General features: G+C 46.2%; 1 protein-coding gene across 1 annotated transcript in view; it reads left to right on the top strand.

Moving 5' to 3' along the window:
• DDX47 (DEAD-box helicase 47) overlaps positions 1–18,996 on the top strand; it is a 413,891-nt gene that overhangs the window by 46,332 nt on the left and 348,563 nt on the right. Inside the window, exon 2 of the mRNA XM_069654450.1 lies at positions 15,025–15,118. Coding sequence (XP_069510551.1) covers positions 15,025–15,118 — 94 coding nt within the window. The remainder of the gene's footprint in view (positions 1–15,024; positions 15,119–18,996) is intronic.

Genomic DNA, 18,996 nt, shown 5'->3' with positions numbered 1-18,996 from the left:
CCACAGGGAAGCCTGCCCCTGCCGGCGGTAACACCCCAGACCTCACAGTAAGTTCTTCCTCAACACACTTAAGCAAGCACTGATCAATACGAGATCTCTCCTAGCTCATGCCCTCGACATTGCAGACCTCATCACTAACAACATAGACCTATTAGCCTTCACGGAAACTTGGCTGCATGCCAGCACTGGTCCTTCCTCGCCATCCCAGAGAACTTCTCTATCATTAGGTAAGACAGACTAGATTCCAAAGGTTATGGGGTGGCTATCGTAGCCAAAAATCAGCTGTATCAGAGAAATTGATTGTCAACCCTTCCTGTCAGTCGAATTGCTTTCTACTAAATTGTCCCTTGCAAACTCTGTCATGCTAACCATCCACCTCCTCTTTAGACCACCTGGAGCCTTACTTTACTTTACTTTGAGGAAGATACCCTACTTCTACTCTCAAACAATAATACGCCCTCCTCCAGAATCATGTTCTTAGGCGATGCAAAGCTGGGCGTCAATGACCCTTCTGATGAAAATGCACTAGCCCTAGCCAACTTCATTGAAGCTCTGGGCTTCATTCAGCCCATCACTTTTCCCACTCATGACAAAGGCTGCACACTGGACTGGCTAGCAGAGGCTAATTGCAACGTCACTGTTACCTCTAATATCCCATGCCCCTGATCTGACCACAATATTATCTCATTCACTATCCCCAAAAAAGGACAATCTGGTGCCACACCCTAACATGCACCTACCACTCTCTCAAGAAATACCCCAGCCAACATGCTCCCACTTCTGCAACCACCAACGGTCTACACACACTGTACTTGCTATCCTAACTCTATGGTAGATCTCTACAACCAAACCCTCCTACTCGCTATCGATAAGGTAGCCCCTATGTCCAAACAAAAACAAAAAAGTCAACCGCTCACTCTAACTCTTTGTACACTCTTAATCTCAAAACACTACACGGCACAAAGCGAGCAGCTCAGTGCACTTGCGGGGAGGGGCGGGGGGGGGCACAGGAGGGGTGGGGGGAGAGATCACCTTCAGTTTGCCAACAAGGAGTGTTTCATTTCACTCTCTAAAACTTGCAAATGGGCAATTCTCCAAGATAAAAGCTCAGCCTGTAAAGCGAGAATAGAAAAGGCCAACTCTAGCATGCGAGAACTCTTCGCCATCCTCTGAGAACTCGAATCTCTCAGCGGCCTCCGATTTTAGTGGACCACACAATAGTATGCCAAAATCTATCTTGAGCTGTTCTCTTCTTTTCCAAGGCCAGAGCCTGGTTCAAATCCTTCCTATCCAATTGATCAATGAGGGTCTTCTCCACAACTGCAGTTGCCATGGCAGATTTCCCCAAGGCTCCTGTGTCTCCCAGACACTTAATAATATATTCACTAAGCCTCTATTTAACCTCTTGGATGATCAGGGCATCTCCTGCACGAACTATGCAGCTGCTACCCAGATCCTCATTACAATCTCCGGAGATTACAGCAGCGATTACTTGGGCCTGAACAGAATCTACCAAACCATCCACTCATGGATGGTAGTACACGCCCTATGCCTAAATGACGGGAAAACTGAGCTACTCTTCATTGGAACTCAACCTCACCTAAAAAAACTCACCAGTGACTGTCTCTTTTGCCATTGACGGTAACATCATTCCAGTTGAAGAGGGATGGGGAAGCTTGCCACCAACTGCCCCTCCTACTTAATTCATGGCAAGGAAGAAGGCCAGAAAACACTGCAATCAGCCAATCTATTTTGGAAGCATTCCCAACGGATCCATAATTGACAAGTTCGTTGAGAGGTCCCCTCAGCCAGTCATACTGACCAAGGGACATAAAGATCTATCCATGCGTGGATGAAGAGCCAGAGGCCATGATTAGAGACACATGTATGGATGGCTTAGACTAAACCACAAGAAGCCATGTTGCTGACGTTGGAGACAGCATGACATAGCAAAGTTAGACATGAAGTACATCTACCATGCGTAAACAAGCACTCGAATACATGAAGACTAGGCAGTTCTATAGTTCATGGACGGATGCATATACATACTGTCTTTGTTTTTATTATTTTTGCCATTAGCCCAACGCAGAAACCTCAAGGCGCAAGAGATCCCAAGCAGAGCTTGCAGATGCTTCCACGTGAATAACCCTATGGAACTGCAGGAGCACCTATGGGACTTGACTGAGCCAAGTGTGACTAACCTATTAAAATGTAGTACAGCATGGACACTGTAGAAACTGCATTATAAGGTTTAGGAAAATTACAGCAGGCCTCAGGCCTCCTGAGCAAGAGACGAGCTGAGCTGATTCAGGCTGTACAGAGAGCAAGACGTGCGAGACAGGACCCGCAGCCAAGGTCAAGCGATACGGATGACATACCAATCCTCAGACAACAAAGGGACCAACTGCAGAAAATACGAATGCATCCTCATAATTCAGAGCTGCACAGCTATAATTCGTGGTCTCTGAACATGTGACGCAGACAGTGGACCGCGATCGACTGTGGGGAAAGGAGAGCCGGTCCCAGGCAGCTGGACACAGTATGCAACAAGTGTTGCGCCGGTCAGGAGAGCACTCTCATAAGGCAAGGTGGTGGACACAAGTTACAATACAGACACATAATCATTCTCATCACCTTGAAGAGGTACACAGTGAGCTGAGCAGAGAACCTTTGTGGAGCCCAGGCCTGGGGGACATCCGCTCTAGCCAATCACAGTTTAGTACCCTAGGGGTGGGTAGTAATAGGCAAGAACCAATGGTAAGTCCACAACAGTGTTCTAGTTAGTGGCATGTTAGGCAAGCCACCTAACATGCGAGGGCAAGTAGAATAACATCTATAGTAATAGAATACTCAATCACTTGGCCCGATATGTTTGCTGGAGAGGGGTCCAAGTTGTGAGGAAGAGCTGACACCATTTGGAAGTAAAACCGGCCTGCGAGCTGAGGAAGGAAGAGCGAGATGTGTATGAATATTTCTTGTTCCTGTGCTGATCCCTGTTGGTTTTTTCTGTAATAAACTGCAATTTGAACACCATTGACTGAGCCCTCCGTGTATATTGGGGGAGGGTGTTGCGCCCTACAGTCAGCAGACTTCCAGTGTCCCTCTGGTATACCTGGGGATCCGTCCCCAACACAGTCTCTAAAGAAGTGAAAATGTTGGCATCTACTTGGACTCCTTGCTCTCACTTACAAGACAGGTAAACTCCATTGCCTCTGCTGTAGCGTACACCTGCAAACTTATCCATGCATGCAGACCATTCCTGACCCCTGAAATTTGCATCACGATTGCCAGTGTACTTATTCTCTCCAGAATAGACTATTGCATTGCTCTATTTGTTGGTTCCTCCACGCGGATAATAAAACCACTACAGATTATTCGAAATCACTCTCTAAGTGCAGCTTTGAATATCGCAAGGAAAGAGCATATCTCTCCTGCAAGACAGAATGCACATTGGCTGCCCGTCCGTTAACTTAACTTATTCAAGACACTTTCGATCACACACAAATTCCTTTCAAACACCGCTGGGGATACCTATCCAGGAAATTTGCGAAACCCCTATCTAACAGTCCAACCCGGTGCATCCATTCAGACCACCTCTCCACCCCGCAATTCAAGTTGAAAAAAGCAGGGGGAGGTAACTTCCCAGTGGTATCGGCAAAAAAACTGGAACGCTCTCCCGCTTATTTGAAACTTCATTCTGGTCCTTTTGCAAAGGCCTCATAACATGGCTTTTCACACGAGAACCTTAACCCTTCATATCGTACTTCTCTATGACAAAAAAAAAACTGCTTGTGATGCTTTAACAAGAATGTCTGTCATCATACTGTCTTCTTTGTAACCAGTGCCCAGATACCCTCGAGTTCGGTGCGCTTTATAAATGCCAAATAAATTTTAAAAAAAATGCATCTTTAAACTTTCACCTTTTTTATAATGGCCTTTGGATGGTGAGGGGGAAGTCTTAATCTCTAAAACATACATGCTAATGGAGCACCTTTGAGATAATTGACAAGTTTCCATAGGAATTAGGGAAGGGATCCATGATGAATACTGAGTGTACCACAATTAATGTTTTCTGTTCATGAAAAATCTATTTATGATCCTGTGTAGTGGTATCACACCAACTAATGCGCAATATTTTGTGTTGGATGGGATGAGGGGAACAATATATGTTTTATTATATGTGGGGCTCCGAAGGAAAGTTGAAGAGCTAGTAGGAGGACATGAGCTGAATTGAAAATCTGATGGGGACTAATGTTCCAGTTGATCAGCTGTTATTACTCTTTAGTCTAGTATCTGAAGGAGGCAAGGAAGTTCCCAGACATACTCTTGGCTGCGAGTGCTACCACATAAGTGTTGTGGCATCACCTCCTACCACTACTCTCCCTATCCTGACCTACCTCCTCCCCCCCCCCCCGACTCCCTCCTCTCTTCTAGTCCTACTCTTCTCTCCTCTTCCTCTCACACTCATATATTCCCTCTTACTCCTGCTCTTACCTCCACTAACATCGCCCTTTCCCTCACTCTCCTCTGCCCCTCCCTACTCCCTCCTCACCTCTGCAATATTGTAAATTGTTCTTTACACTGTTTTCAAGTTATGATTCAATTTCCATATTATGCTTGTTGTATTTTGCGTGTTCTCATGTAAAGCACTTTGGATTAAAGGGCTATATAAATTTAATAAAATACAAATACAAAAATTAGGGAGAAAAGGCAGCATGTTGGGATGTACTGGGATGGGGTAAGTGGCTGGAGACAAGGTGGAACCACTCTATGGAGTGGTTAACCAATGTGGTATGATATGAATGCATATGACCAGACGGAGGCCTTTGCTTTATTCGGAAACAGGCTTCCAAGTTCTTCATATGTAAGAAAGAGATGAAATCAAGAAAAGGAAAGGGTGCTTTTCTGTAAGGTGTTTATTTGAAGGATTAACTGGTTTTGAGAACCATGTAACGGCTACCTTACAGATGAAGTGGTATGAGGCACACCCTCTGAGAAGGAACCCCATCGTTAGACCAAAATGTCAGGCAATGCAGGTTAAAAAGCATTCTGCGTCATAGGACTCCACAGAGTAGATTGTGTGTGTTGCCCATACATCTCTAAATGCATACAGAATGTTTCTAGATGGGTCATGGCGTGGTGTCAGGGAAACCTCCTTTCGGATTAGTGGCTGCCTTATTTCCTTGCGGAGAGTGCTATGTGGAGTTCCTATTGCCAGCTACTGAGTCTGTTGACTACTTCTATTGCAGAGGAGTAGTTGTTTTGACAGGGGACTTCGAAGCAAAAAACATTTAACTGCACTTGCCGTGCGGAACATGGAGTAGGCGACCTGCAGTTTAGACCCTCCTGCTACCAGCATACGTTGCACCAATACCACCACTCCCTCCACTCTCGCCCCGCCCTCCCCCCACCAACGGTGACTTTGTTTTTCTATGGGAGGTCCAGATCGCAGTTGAGGACTTGTATTCCCGCTGGACATCAAGCGCCGCCCCACCGGTGAGTGTGTTTTCTAAATTGACTACCCGGTCAACTTTATATTGTACCTGGACCCATTATGGGCTCACAGGCACGGAAATATGGCCTGTGTAGTGTGAGTGTACGCGCTGGTAAGAGATCCCGCAGCCCGCCTATCGGTCGCAAGAAATCCAACGGGTCTCTGTGTCACAAGCAGATCGGTAGCCCTGAGACCCAAGGGAAGATTATGGGCTATGTTCGGGCTGCAAATAAGGCAAGGGATGTGTAATTACTGGCCCGCAATTGCCCGTCAGTATAACGGTATAAGCATGCCTGAGAACAGAGTAGGGTTGTCACCTTTAATTTATAATGAACATTCCCTACTGAATTTGTTTGAATATGCAAAGGATCTCATTGGGTTGCAACTCGTGCGCGCTTAACTCTTCCAACAACTATAATAACGTGATCCGCACCCAATTATCGTCCACTCAGACGTAAAACAGCTGGTCTCTTTCTCTAGCTCATCAGATGCTGACGGAGACGGCAAAGCTGATGATACTGTGCAGTCTGTATGTGCCTCCTATAGAAGCAGAGGAGTCGTCGCTGCCCACGCTGAATGCTGTGTCTTTTCAGTTGACGCTCGCCTTGTTCTCTGTTCTAATATGGCCAAGGACCAACAGGACTTCAAGCGCATCTTGGCCAGGGTTGTAGATGCAATATTAGACATTTATGATGATGTTCGCAAGCAACCAAATAACGACCAACAAGATGTGACACCAGTTATTGCCCCATTGGGAAATGATTCAATTATTGAAATGATTGACCACGTCACTACCCCGCAAGTGGCTGTCACATCACTCCCCAATGGCAATACTGATGTGCAATTGACATCTGCAGGAAACAAGGGTGACGAGATATGATCTGGACTTTGACCCTACAGTTGTTGTTGCACCGACAGTTAACAAGAAGAATAAGAAGAAAAAGTACAGTAGATGCCAGTTGCCTCCAATTACAAGAAAATGTGTGCCATCTTACCAAACAGCCCAGGTTGCTACATCGATACCCCAAACATCAAATATTCTTAAACACGGCCAACCAGTCAATCTTAGTAGCAACATGGTCCATGGGATTCATTTGAATCCATGCCCCCAGTTGAGGAAAACTATCATAACTAAAACATTTGTGGATGGCTCTTCTCGCCAAGTCCAACTTTGTGGGCCAATTGATAAGCGCCTACAGTCTGGTCAGAATGGCCGTGTAACTTGTTTGTTTTTTTCTTTTTATTTTTTTTTAGACTGCCACAGCGGAATCCAGCACGTCCATGGAGCAGAAAATGGACGGAATAAGCATGGACGTTTCTCTCCTCAGACATGACCTCCAAAAGCTAACGGCACGCACGGGAGAGGCCGAACAACGCATCTCGAACACAGAAGATGGGATTCACAACATGAGACGACAACTCCAGAGTGTCACGTCCAAACTCAAGGTGCTGGAGGATCGACTTGAGGATGGAGAGGGGAGATCTAGATGCAATAAAGTGCGAATACTTGTTATCCCCGAGAAAGCAGAAGGCGCCTGCATGGAACTGTTTTTGGAGCAGCTGCTCGCTGACCTGTTCAATCCGGACTTATTCTCCAAGTTCTTCTCTATAGAGCGAGCACATAGTGCCCACCGGCAGACCAACACCTGGGGCTCCCCCGCGCACAGTAGTTGCAAAATTTCGAAACTTTAGGGACCGAGACGCATTACTGCAACATGCACGAGCCAAGGGCACGATTACCTTCAATGCTTCCAGGATCGCCTTTTTCCCTCACTACACTAGGGATGTGCAGAGAGCAAGACAATCCTTTGACCACCTCAAGAAGCAACTACAATCAATGGGAATGAAGTATGAGCTGTTCTTCCCTGCGCAATTAAAGATCTACCACAAGGGAACCACGGTCCACTTTAATGACCCCAAGGTTGCATAGCGCTGGGCTGAGCAGCATATTGAGGGCGACTGGTCGTCTTCGCGCGACGGAGGGGGGGGAGGGGGGGGAGGGGGGGAGGGGGGGGGAGGGGGAGGGGGAGGGGGGGAGGGAGGGAGGGAGGGAGTAGGTTGGGGGAGGAGGAACCCTGTGCCCCGCCTGCCCAACAGCGCGAGCCCCGTCAGCCTCCAGCACAAGACCCACCGGAAGACATAGGTGGCTGACCCACACCTAAATCTCTATCCAGTGCCCCGGTACTCAACAAGTAAGCTCGAACTGTAACATGGCACCTTATGCGACATACCGCAGTACCCATCTTAAGGTCACACACACTTGAATGTGGCAGTTGCGGGAATGTCTCGCACACACGCTTTGTAGGCCTCCCGCCCCCTCGGCTAGTAAGTTTCAAGTTAAGCACTAAAGGTGTCTTCCCCACCAAGTCATAGTTTGTAGGGGGACAACCTGAGCCTTTGGCTGCGATTGTCTTATGTGAGCTGTCCAGTTGACAGCCGATAGTGTTAAAGTTCGGGCGACCGATGCTTCTAGCTGGGAGAAGTATAGGGAGGGTGGGGTTGGGTTTGTTGAGTTTAGTTAGGGGGAAGGACCAGTCTAGCACATAACACATTAAAATCACATAAGAGGGTTATAACACAGAGGCGCGCGGTTGCCGGGTACCTGGCGTCATCAGCAGCACACACTCCATTAGCCACGGATAGAACACTGACATTTATGACCTGGAACGTCAGTGGCCTCGGCAATGCAATCAAACGGCGATTGGTGGGGCAATACCTGAACAGGCACGCACCGGACGCCGCTTTCCTAACACACCTTGCAGGCACAGAATGCTCCCTATTCAGACGCACAAATTATAGACTCGCAGTCCACGCAGGCTTCACAATGGGCTCAAGGGGGGAGGGGGGGGTCATGGTACTGATAAACAAGAATCTCCCTTTCCACCTGAACACAGTATCCCAGGACACTGCAGGAAGATACGTATGTGGCTGGTACACTCTGGAAGCACTCTGTCACACTACTAGCGATTTACGCACTGCCCACTTTGTTGTCACCGCTACTCGCCGACATTTCCCCCCTGATTACCGCAGACACTTCTAACATCTTGATAGTAGGAGGGGACTTCAACGAAGTCATGGACATATCCCGGGATCGCTCACACCTTTGAAATGGAAACCGCAGCGTGCCTACCAAACTTGCAACGTTCACGCACGCCATGGGCCTGTGTGACGTATGGAGAGAACTCCACCCTAATATCCGGGAATGCTCCTTCCACTCGGGGGCGCACGCCTCGCTCTACAGATTGGACTACTTCTTTCTCCCAGCAACTGACCTACACAGGGCCCATGAAGCATACCTACTCCCCAGAGGCATCTCCGACCACTCCCCACTGGTGATGCAAATCACAACATCCAGGCAGATCCCCCCACCCAACTGGCGCCTGAATAATTACTACCTGGGCAATCCAGACCTGGTGGTCAGGCTCCAAGAGACAACGCAGACATACTTTGAGCTGAACAGAGTCCGCATCAGACCCAGTGTCACTATGGGAGGCCTACAAGGCAGTACTGAGGGTGGAACTCAACTCATGGACGACACCGCACAGAGGAAACAATACCTCCTCAAGGTACACAAAGCGGAACAACGGGTGAAACAAGCGGAGGTAGCGCACACGCCTGACACAAACCGGGCCCTGCTCCTGGCACAAAAGCAGCTCCAGAGCACTGCACTGGATAATGCCAGGCATGCACACTCGACAATGCGTGCAAGAGTTTATGAAATGGGCGATAAAGCCGGGAAAATGGTAGCGTGGCTAGAACGCAAGGAGCAGGGATGCAGCCATGTCCAGCAGCTACAGACAGAGGGCACAACCCCACTTGTGGCAGATCAGGACATCACGAGGGGTTTTGCAAATTTCTATGCTGAACTGTATAAGTCACCTAACACCCCCGCAAATACCTCAATCATAGAGGAAATTAACTTCCCCACCTTGAGCATAACACAACAAGAATTGTTGGAAAGAGACATAACAGAGGATGAGGTGTCGAAAGCCATGGCGGCCTCCAAGCTAGCAAGTCCCCAGGTCCAAACGGCTTCCCGATTGAGCTGTGGCGGAAAGTGGGAACCAACGTGATTGCTCCACACCTACTGCAAATGTTCCAACATGCAAGAGACCAGGGCAACCTTTCCCCAGATCTTAGGGAAGCCACAATAATAGTACTACCCAAACCGGACAAACCCCCTGAACACTGCAGCTCTTACAGGCCCATTTCACTTATAAACAGCGAAACCAAAATACTTGCAAAGATCCTGGCAAACCGGCTGCAACAAGTCATCTCCTCCCTGGTCCACCCTGACCAATGCGGCTTGATACCCGAGAGATCGACACACATGAATCTCTACAGGCTGCACTGAGCACTGGAAAAAGCCGGCAGCATACGGGGTCCGCTGGCTTTGTTGTCAATAGACTTTGAAAAAGCTTTTGATTCATTAAGATGGGAGGCCATCTGGGTCATAATGAGGCACATGGGTTTTGGCGCAAACATTATCGGCTGGGTGCAACTACTATACGAATGTCCAATAGCCAGAACTAAGGTCAACGGCTGGCAATCAGACCCCTTCCGATTGGGCAGAGGAATGAGGCAAGGTTGTCCCCTGTCGGCCTTGATTTTTGCACTTGTCATCGAACCACTGGCCATCCTTTTAAGAAATACCCCACTCTAGGAGGGCTTCCGGTGGTCAGAATAATGGGAGGATAGAGTGTCCCTCTATGCAGGTGACTTGCTTATCTACTTGAAAGACCCACGCAACTCCTGCCAAAATGTTACCCAAATGCTGAAAAGATACGGAGCCTTCAGTGGCCCACGCGTGAACTGGTCAAAATCCATCCTATTTCCCATAGGAAGCACAGCTGCCACTTTCCCCATAGACTGCCCCTACCAAATTGTTACTGATCAGTTCAAATACCTAGGGGTGAAAATCACAAAGTACCTCACAGACTACACAGCTCTGAATTTACAACCAGTCGTGGCGAGATTCGCTGAGGACACTCGCCACTGGAGCTCCCTGCCACTGACACTGATGGGCAGAGCTGCCCTATTCAAAATGATCGCCCTTCCCAAGTTCTTGTATGTTCTGCAAAATGCACCGCTGCATATCCCGCACCAGGAACTCCTCAAAATAGACCGTATCCTCCGGAAACTGCTTTGGAGTGGAGGGCCCCCACGAATCGCTCTTTCCACCCTTCAGAGATCTGTCTGGGAGAGGGGGGGAATTGGGCTGCCCAGGCTGCAAACTTACTACTGGGCCAGCCAGATGGCGGTGGTGAATGACATGCTCCACGGGGAAAAGAACCTGCCGCATATCGGAAGGTTTAACACCGACAGCAGCATAACACCCCTGGAACTTCTATACTGCGGCATGGGCCGCACATCAGCTCCTACCATGGAAACGCACATCACACGAATCTGGGCGGAAGCACACCGGCATGTAGGCTGGGAATCGAAACTGACACTGACGCTGCCCCAACCATTGTGGAACCGGCTTCTCCCTGAATTTCAGAAGCTGCCGGACTGATCCGCCTGGGCCCAACGTGACATCACCAAAGTAGGAGACGTAATAAAAGAGGAGAAATTGGTCCCCTTTGAAACACTACGTTCGGAATTCGCCCTCCCATCCTCGGAAGGATACCATTATACGCAACTGAAACACGCACTTCACGCCCATCAACAGATCATCAGCGATACGCTAGAATGTACCCCGCTGGAGCGTAACATAGTCCAGGACCAAATAAAAAGAAAAGTCACTTCAACCATGTATAATGTAATCCTTTGCTACACCCGAGCTCGTCTGCTACACCCGAGCTCGTCAGCTTGAGGACCAGGTGGGAGCGAGACATTGGTCCTCTACAATCGGAAGACTGGATGTAAGCCTTGATGTACCCTCGTGAGGCGACCATTTCATCGAGGCTCCGACTGGTCCAACTCAAGATCCTACATCGTATTTACTATCCGAGAGTGGCGCTCTTCCAGTGGGGCAGGGTTTCGGGCCCGCAATGCATACGATGCAGGCGCGAGGAAGGAACCTTCTTCCACATCATATGGGAATGCGACAAAATGGAGCGACTATGGTGGAAATGCTGTGACAAACTGTCCAGAGTCTTGGGCAAGCCAATACAAAGGGGACCAAAGCAACTCCTGTTAGGGATCTCCGATGACTGTGACCTGACCCGGTATGAGAAACTGCTCTGGTCAACCGCTACAGCGAAACTGAGAAGGAACATTGCGCAGCTATGGGGATCGGAAAGAACACCTTGTTATGATCAATGGATCACGGACGTGGACATCTGTGTGACAATGGAGCGAAGGGTATACGCAGCAAGGGGATGCCCGCAGAAAGCGAGCAAAATCTGGCCGAGATGGGAAGACGATGGCTAAGCCCCCGAAGCAGCGTCATTGGCAATGGGAGCGCTAAGAGCAAGGTGCCCATGAACTGGCAGGCCTGGAGCACGAGGACTGTGTCCTGTGTTCCCTCATCAAAGACTAGATGGTCCAAGGGGCAGAGGCCCCTCCCCAATTTTGTTTTGACCCCCCTTTATGGTTTACCCTCTGTTTCTTCCTTCCCCTGCAATGCACAGTGTTATGTCTAATGTTTATGTATGTGTGGAAAATGTAATAAAAAATGTCTTGATTAAAAAAAAAAAAAGACTGAAGTCCTCTAGAGCACCAGGAACCCATGCAATCCCTAATGTTGTGTATAAAGCTAACCTGATTTGTTGGGCGAAACAGTTGGCATTATGGTTTCAACATCTCTTAAGTACTGGCAAGATTCCAGTTAGCTGGAGGGAGTTCTTGGTGCCTGTATACAAGAAGGGTGGTGCTCATGACCCCTCCAACTACATGCTCCTCGCCGTGCTGGACACCAGCTCAAAAATCTTTGCCACATTAATCCTGAGGAAGCTTAACAGTTGGGCCAAAAATAAGTGCCTGCTGCAAAAAAATGTCAGGCGGGATTCAGAAAGGTGCACAACATGAGTTATAACTTCTGAAAACTTCACTTTCTTCCATCTGAAACCTATTATCATAAACGGAAAATGTTTGTTTTGTAGACGACTCTAAGGCCTTTGATACTGTTTCTCGCCCTATATTGTGAAATAAACTACAGCAATGGGGCCTTGACTCCACTCTCTTACACTACTACATCTGCGCTCTCCATAGTGATACGCCAGTTGTTATTCGACTAGACGAGGAGGGGACCATTTCCTTTCGAGTTAATACCAATAAGGGATTGAAACAGATGTGCGTTCTCGTACCCCTTTTATTCAGTCTCTACGTTTTGGACTTAGATGTGATACTAGTAATGGCACGCAATTTCCCTCCTCGGATAGGTGGTGAACCCATATCATGGCTAACATATGCTGATGACACCGTTCTCATGGATTACACGCCAACGTTCTGTCAACATTCTCTCTTAATTTGCAAATAACAACCACTCGCACATTAACCTCGCGAAAACCAAGAATTTGGTGGTAGGAAATGAGACCAAGCGTAACTTTACCTTTGCCTGGAAGAGGAATGATTGCACTCTGTTGTAGCTGGGTATGTCTATATTTGGGTTCTCCCTTTTTTGTTCTCTTCCAGCTCATACCTTTTTGTGGTGATTATATCTCACTGAAAATTCTTAAGTGGTTGGCAATCAAAAGATTCATAATAAGGAAGGCTGATAATCTAGATGGCTAGCTGAAGATGTATTGGGGTGGTATTATACCAGGGTTTATCTATGGGCTGGAATGAGTGGCCGAACAACATGTAAGGTGGATAAGGAAATCTGAGGGGGAAATATGAAGATATATTATGGGCATGCCTAGAGCAACTGGGTCGAGGCTCTTTGGTGCGAGTTAAGTTTGCCCTCTATTAAGTCTATCTGGCTAATCCAACATTGCAAAATGTGTATATCATTGTTGACATCCATGATGGATATTAATACACTCTTGGGATTTATTGTGTTGAATCTACATTCAGGGGGAAAACTCCTTTTTTTTTTTTTTCCCTGTTTGACCTAACGAAAAGTGCTTTATCGCACTTTGCCAATATCAACTTCACAGTGGCCACTTCCCAGTGGATGAAATATTAGACCTGCCAAATGCCTTGTCAATATTTAAGTAGAAGACACAGGTCTGGGATAGAGCAAATAATATAAACATATTGCAAAATAAAAAGCAATTCTGTGAATATTTTTTTCAAGGCTTTTGTGTCAGTGCACCTTGCACGTACCGAGCTAAAATCTGTGATGGCAAATTAAGAAGATGGATTAATTATGGCTCAATATTTTGCCTACTTTTGAATATTTTGGTGGCTTGTCTAAAATTCCTTATGAGGACATATTATATAGGTTATATCAAGCTGTGGAAACTAGTCAACATGTCCTAACCCTGTGTCCCTGCTTAAAACTCCAATATCTGAATGGCTATCAAGCATTTGTAGCACATAGTGAGGATATTTAGGGAAATCTGTTCTTGAGCACCCCCTTTGGAGCTAACTCGGAAGTGATGACCTCTGTGTGTTTTTATGTATGGAAGGAAGCTATTGCTTTATTGGCAAGACAATGAATATATAAGACATTGCGTATATTTGTTGGATGTAAAGCCAAATAGCCAGGGCTTAATCACACAGTATTTGCGATGGCTGACTAACATGTTTCTTGTTTCCTTTTATTGGTTTAACTTGACTGTTTCTTGCTTTAGGTTTATTTTATTTTTGAACTAACATTTGTGTAGTGTATTTTAAACTTTTGAGATGCTGTGCTTCAGGTTTTTTTGTTTATTTAACCAAATGCACAATAAAAAACAAATGTGTATACACACCTATGCCAAATCCTGTTGTAACGACCAAATTAGCTTGTTGTTTTAGCTGTTAGCTACATCAAGTGGCTACACAAAGTTGAAAACTACGTACTGTGCCTTGTAACAATCATCATAATGAAACAGTCACCGAAGCCGAGTGCCCATCCATTCAGAATGTATTCAATCTGAAATCTATGCAGCACTGTCATTTTACAATGCGAGTATCAACCAAATTAACCACAGAAGTGATAAGAACTGTGCAATTTCAGTTTGATGGAGGAATTCAGAAACCAATGTTACAAATATTGCAAGTCCAACAAACGGGAAAGGAGTAAGATCCTAACACCTCGAGGGAAAAGGTTATGACACTCTGGTGAAAGTATGTTTCTGAATTCATTAGACCTTGACTTAGGTTCTTAGCGACTAGTCTGTGAGTATTTTAAACCATACAAATTCATGCATCCAATCACTGTTAATAGTAACTGGAGGATCAGGTGCGTTCCTAAACCCATCACCGTGTGTTACAATAGTAACATTTTCAATTTCAAAAGCAAGGAAGCGTGTGCATTTCCGTCCGTTTATGAAATGGAAGGAATAGCTATTTTCATTGTTCAGAAGAAGAGCCCGTTTCATTTTTATATCCTGGATGTTTGCATGCCTAGGTAGCTGTATGGGTATGTGAAGGAAGGGTGCTAATGTTTACCTTTTGTTACCTGTCTGATTTTGTTTTTCTTTTTTTTTAACCTGTAGGGAGTGACCGATGTCCTGTGTGAAGCCTGTGAACAGCTGGGATGGAAAAAACCTACCAAGATCCAAGTGGAAGCCATTCCTGTTGCACTACAAGGTAAATGAAAGCTGGCCTTCTGTGAGGGCTCCAAATGAGTTCGAAGTAGGAGGAGTATTTTATTCAATATTCCTTGATGTTGCCAGTCAGAGATTCCCGTTCCGAATAGTAAATGTTCAAATCCCTTGTAGGAAGATCTTGAGGGTTTAAAGTGCGAATAGAGTCTGGTCACGGAAAGGAGCCAAAATTGTGGACAATTGACCATTTGTGGAAGTACTTTATTTATTTCTCCTTTTCTTACCATACTTTTCTTTTTTAAATATGTTAAGGTTGAAAATTTGGCCTATTAATATTGGATTTATTTTTATGGGGAAAGTGTTCTTGGTTTTTTTATTCGTTGGCTGAAAAATGTTTCTTCGTTTGTGAAAGGTTAATTTTGTAACCATACACAATAAATAAAATAAAAATAATGATAAATCCATGCTGCTTTACACCTAGAAGTTCGTGCAAATTAAAAGGTGCACCTTTTCTTAAAAGCCCATCTTCAGATCCTGCAACAATAACAGGAGAGATTCTCCCTGTGGAACTAGCCTTATGGCTACTGATATATGTATATATGTGGGATCTTCGTGGGTGGAAGCAGGGGGTCAGGTGAACAGCAGTCCTATATCTAGTTTCCTGCGGTTTGTTGAGAAATTCTGTCCGTTTTCATACAGTAAAAGTGGCTGATACTGCTGGCTCCAGTCCAGGCAGCCAAGCATTCGCAAGCTTCATGCTGGGCCACTGAGTTGAGACCCAGGAGCATGCACAATCTGTGCAGATGGGCAGGGGATGCTCGAACATCCTGGGAGGAAGAGTGACATTCTTTGGCAACCAAGTAGGACTGTAAATGCAGATGGGCCTCTAACTCTTGTGGCGTGCACTGGCAGGGATGGGGGTATTGAACAGATGCTTGTCAAATGAGGGGAGTTTCACTAAGTATGTTAATCCCTCATGTATGTAAGTGATAGTACCATCAGTCTGTCGTATGCTTTGCAGTACCCAGCAACCAATCACATCTGTAAGTAACTGGACCGTCTGTTTGTATCATGTCTTTCATGTACCCAGCGCCCAGATGCTCTTGGATTCGCCATGCTCTACAAATGCCAAAATAAATGGGCCTCTGGTAGTGGCAGTATATGTCAACATGTGCAGCGTTGCGATAAAATGCACTGGATAAAGCAGAGAAACAATGGAAACAATTTCAGTTTCAGCAGCCACATGGCACTGAACATTCATGTAGTCGTTTTGAACTGAAGTAAACCTCATGTGTAAAATGCATCCATATACATTTTCTGTATTTTTACTCTACTCCACTTTTTCATCAATGTGTATGGCAGAGGGAAAGGTTGGAATGGAATTACTGTTTCTGCAATACTAGAACACATGCATTTATGCCTGCTGGGCCTTTTCTTGTAGGTGCAAATCCTATGAATTACTATGGATTCCATAGAAATACAGAAGGACAGTCACCAAGGACCTTCCGTGACTTGGTGACTGGTCCATCAAAACACCCATTCAAGGTCATGCTTGCCAAAACCTGCACAGCAGCACACTGTTTGGTCCGTGGGGCTAGTGGAGATTTTGGAAGAGGGGAAGCTTGCTCTGTGCTGTCGCTTCACATGGTCCAAGCAATTGTAGAGGACTCCCTTGCAAGAGTTTTCATAACTAATTAAAGTTTTAATGTGACACACGCTCTGTTACTTGCTAGGAGAAATTGCCTAGAACAAACCAATCTAGTATTCCTTTAAATAAACTGAGAAATAAGTTTGTTCCAAATAACGTGGTTTGTCTTTCTAGTACTGGAGCTAGAATGTGAGCATAGCTAATCTCTTATAGATTCACATTAATAGCAGGCATGCATTTCTATCTAATGTTTGGGTGTACAGTTGTCCTTCCTTTTACAAGTAAATTAAAGAAAATATGCACTGACATGGGAGTGTGCATAATGAGATGCGATCTACCATAATCCCTCAATTTCCCTTTTATGGATCCATCAATGGATTGTTACTTTAGCCAAAACAAATGGCAGAATAAAACAACGTGCCAGGGGGCTCGGGAGGGAAGGGGAGGAACGATTTCTCTATTGAAATGACCTGGAAGGGAATCCTCAGAGTAACTTTCCCTTTTTAACATGGCATGGAAAAAGGTCGAAAACTGATGTCTATGGAAAGCACTGAGGATATTGTTGGTAGCCATTTAACTAAAATGAACAACCCAAAGGGAATGAGCACCACGGAAAAGAACAGACTTAGACAGTGCCTTAAGTGGCACTACAAATGGAGCCGGGGCTCATCGAGGGGGCGTGGCCTAACAACGGGGGTCTTGATGGCCCGTTAGGCCACGCCCCCACGACGAGCCCCAGATCAATGGGCAACTGGCACCCCTGCCAGGCAGCCTTTTGTAGAGATTAGCACCCTCTCCCCTATGGGGGAGGGGTTGCTGATCTCAGCATTTATTTTGTATAGGCTTGCCTGGCAGGGGACAGTGCCTCGCCTATTCAGCCTTAATGGTGGCGCTGCCCCTCGCCAGCTGGGGAGGGGCAGCGTCACCATTAAGGCTGAAAGGGTGAGGCCACTGGAAGCAGAGGCCTTTTTCCTAAAGACTGAAACTCCCGCGAATCCGCGGGAGCTTCAGTATTTAGGAAGCAAGGCCTCTGCTTCCAGAGGCCTCACGTTTTCTCCATAATGGTGGCGCCGGCCCACGGGCATCACTTGATTAAAGGGATGCCGCGCAGGTGCGGCGCCACCACTGTGGCTCAAAGGCATTTTTTTCTGAAGCCTGAAGCTCTCGCACACGAGCGAGAGCTTCAGGCTGTAGAAAAAAATGCCTTTTCGTGTAGTGGCCGTGGCTGCCAGGGGAGATTAGTGGGCCACGGCAGGGCCCCGCCTCAAAACGAAATTTCGGAGCCTGCCGGCAGGCCCTGGCCCACTTAAAGCCCTGGACTTAGAACGAAATGGACATCCTGAGCATGGGGGAGGTAATAGGCCAAGTCAAGGAAAATAAAAAATTAATATATTTTATTCTTCACATATCAAAAAAACATCATTAGAAACAATTGACACCCGATGTATCATAAAAATGCACAATTCATTATATTGCACAGTTGAAGTGTACTACAGAAAATGGAAGTGCATGCCTCACAATAGCCCATACTGCAGTTAGGGATAGAGAATAGCACCAAGCGCAAAGTGTGCTTCCCTTCAAGAACGAAGAAAAGGAGAAGGAAAGAAAAAGAAGGAACCTGAGAGATAAGTCTCAAGCTGGATATCCAATACCCTACTATCTCCTAGATGCATGCATCCAATATTACTAAGTCAACATGTGCTTAAGACCATAAATAGAAAATCAATGGATATAGACAATCAACATAAATAATACAAAAATATTTTTTTGCAGGATGTTGTTAAGAAATCATAACAGTGTACTAGCCTGGACTGGTCAATATATTAACAGTTAGTTCTGTAAATCACGATTGCACTAAAGCAGATGTGAACTTACTAAGTGCAATATTGCATACCATTTCCAGCTTGAAAGCCATTTAACTAGCAGAAATGAGGACTGGTTGGAGCAGGATGACTTGACGTCTATGTTAATTTTGAGGTTGTCTGTTTTTCTGTGATGGCTAATGTTGTTGCTACCAAATTGCAGACCTGCAACTTTCGGTGCTCCCTCTACAATCTTGGTGGAAGCCTCATTAAAACCCTCCCCAGTAAACGCACAAGATGTGGATTCGGCCTGGAATCCCAGATAGCCTATTCAGTCACTGGCCACATCTGGCCTTGGGTACTCATACTTTGAAGCAGGTAGTAGCCATGGCCACTTTTGGCCACATATGTATTCTTTCTCACAAAGGAAACGAAGGCTTAGCTGTGGGATTCCCAACATGAGTGTTCTAT

This window comes from Ambystoma mexicanum, chromosome 3q (genome assembly GCF_040938575.1).
Source record: "Ambystoma mexicanum isolate Mex_15411 chromosome 3q, UKY_AmexF1_1, whole genome shotgun sequence".
In the NCBI taxonomy this organism is placed as follows: Eukaryota; Metazoa; Chordata; class Amphibia; order Caudata; family Ambystomatidae; genus Ambystoma; species Ambystoma mexicanum.
Note: the sequence above shows the minus strand (reverse complement) of the source record. Positions and strands in the feature narration are given on the sequence as shown.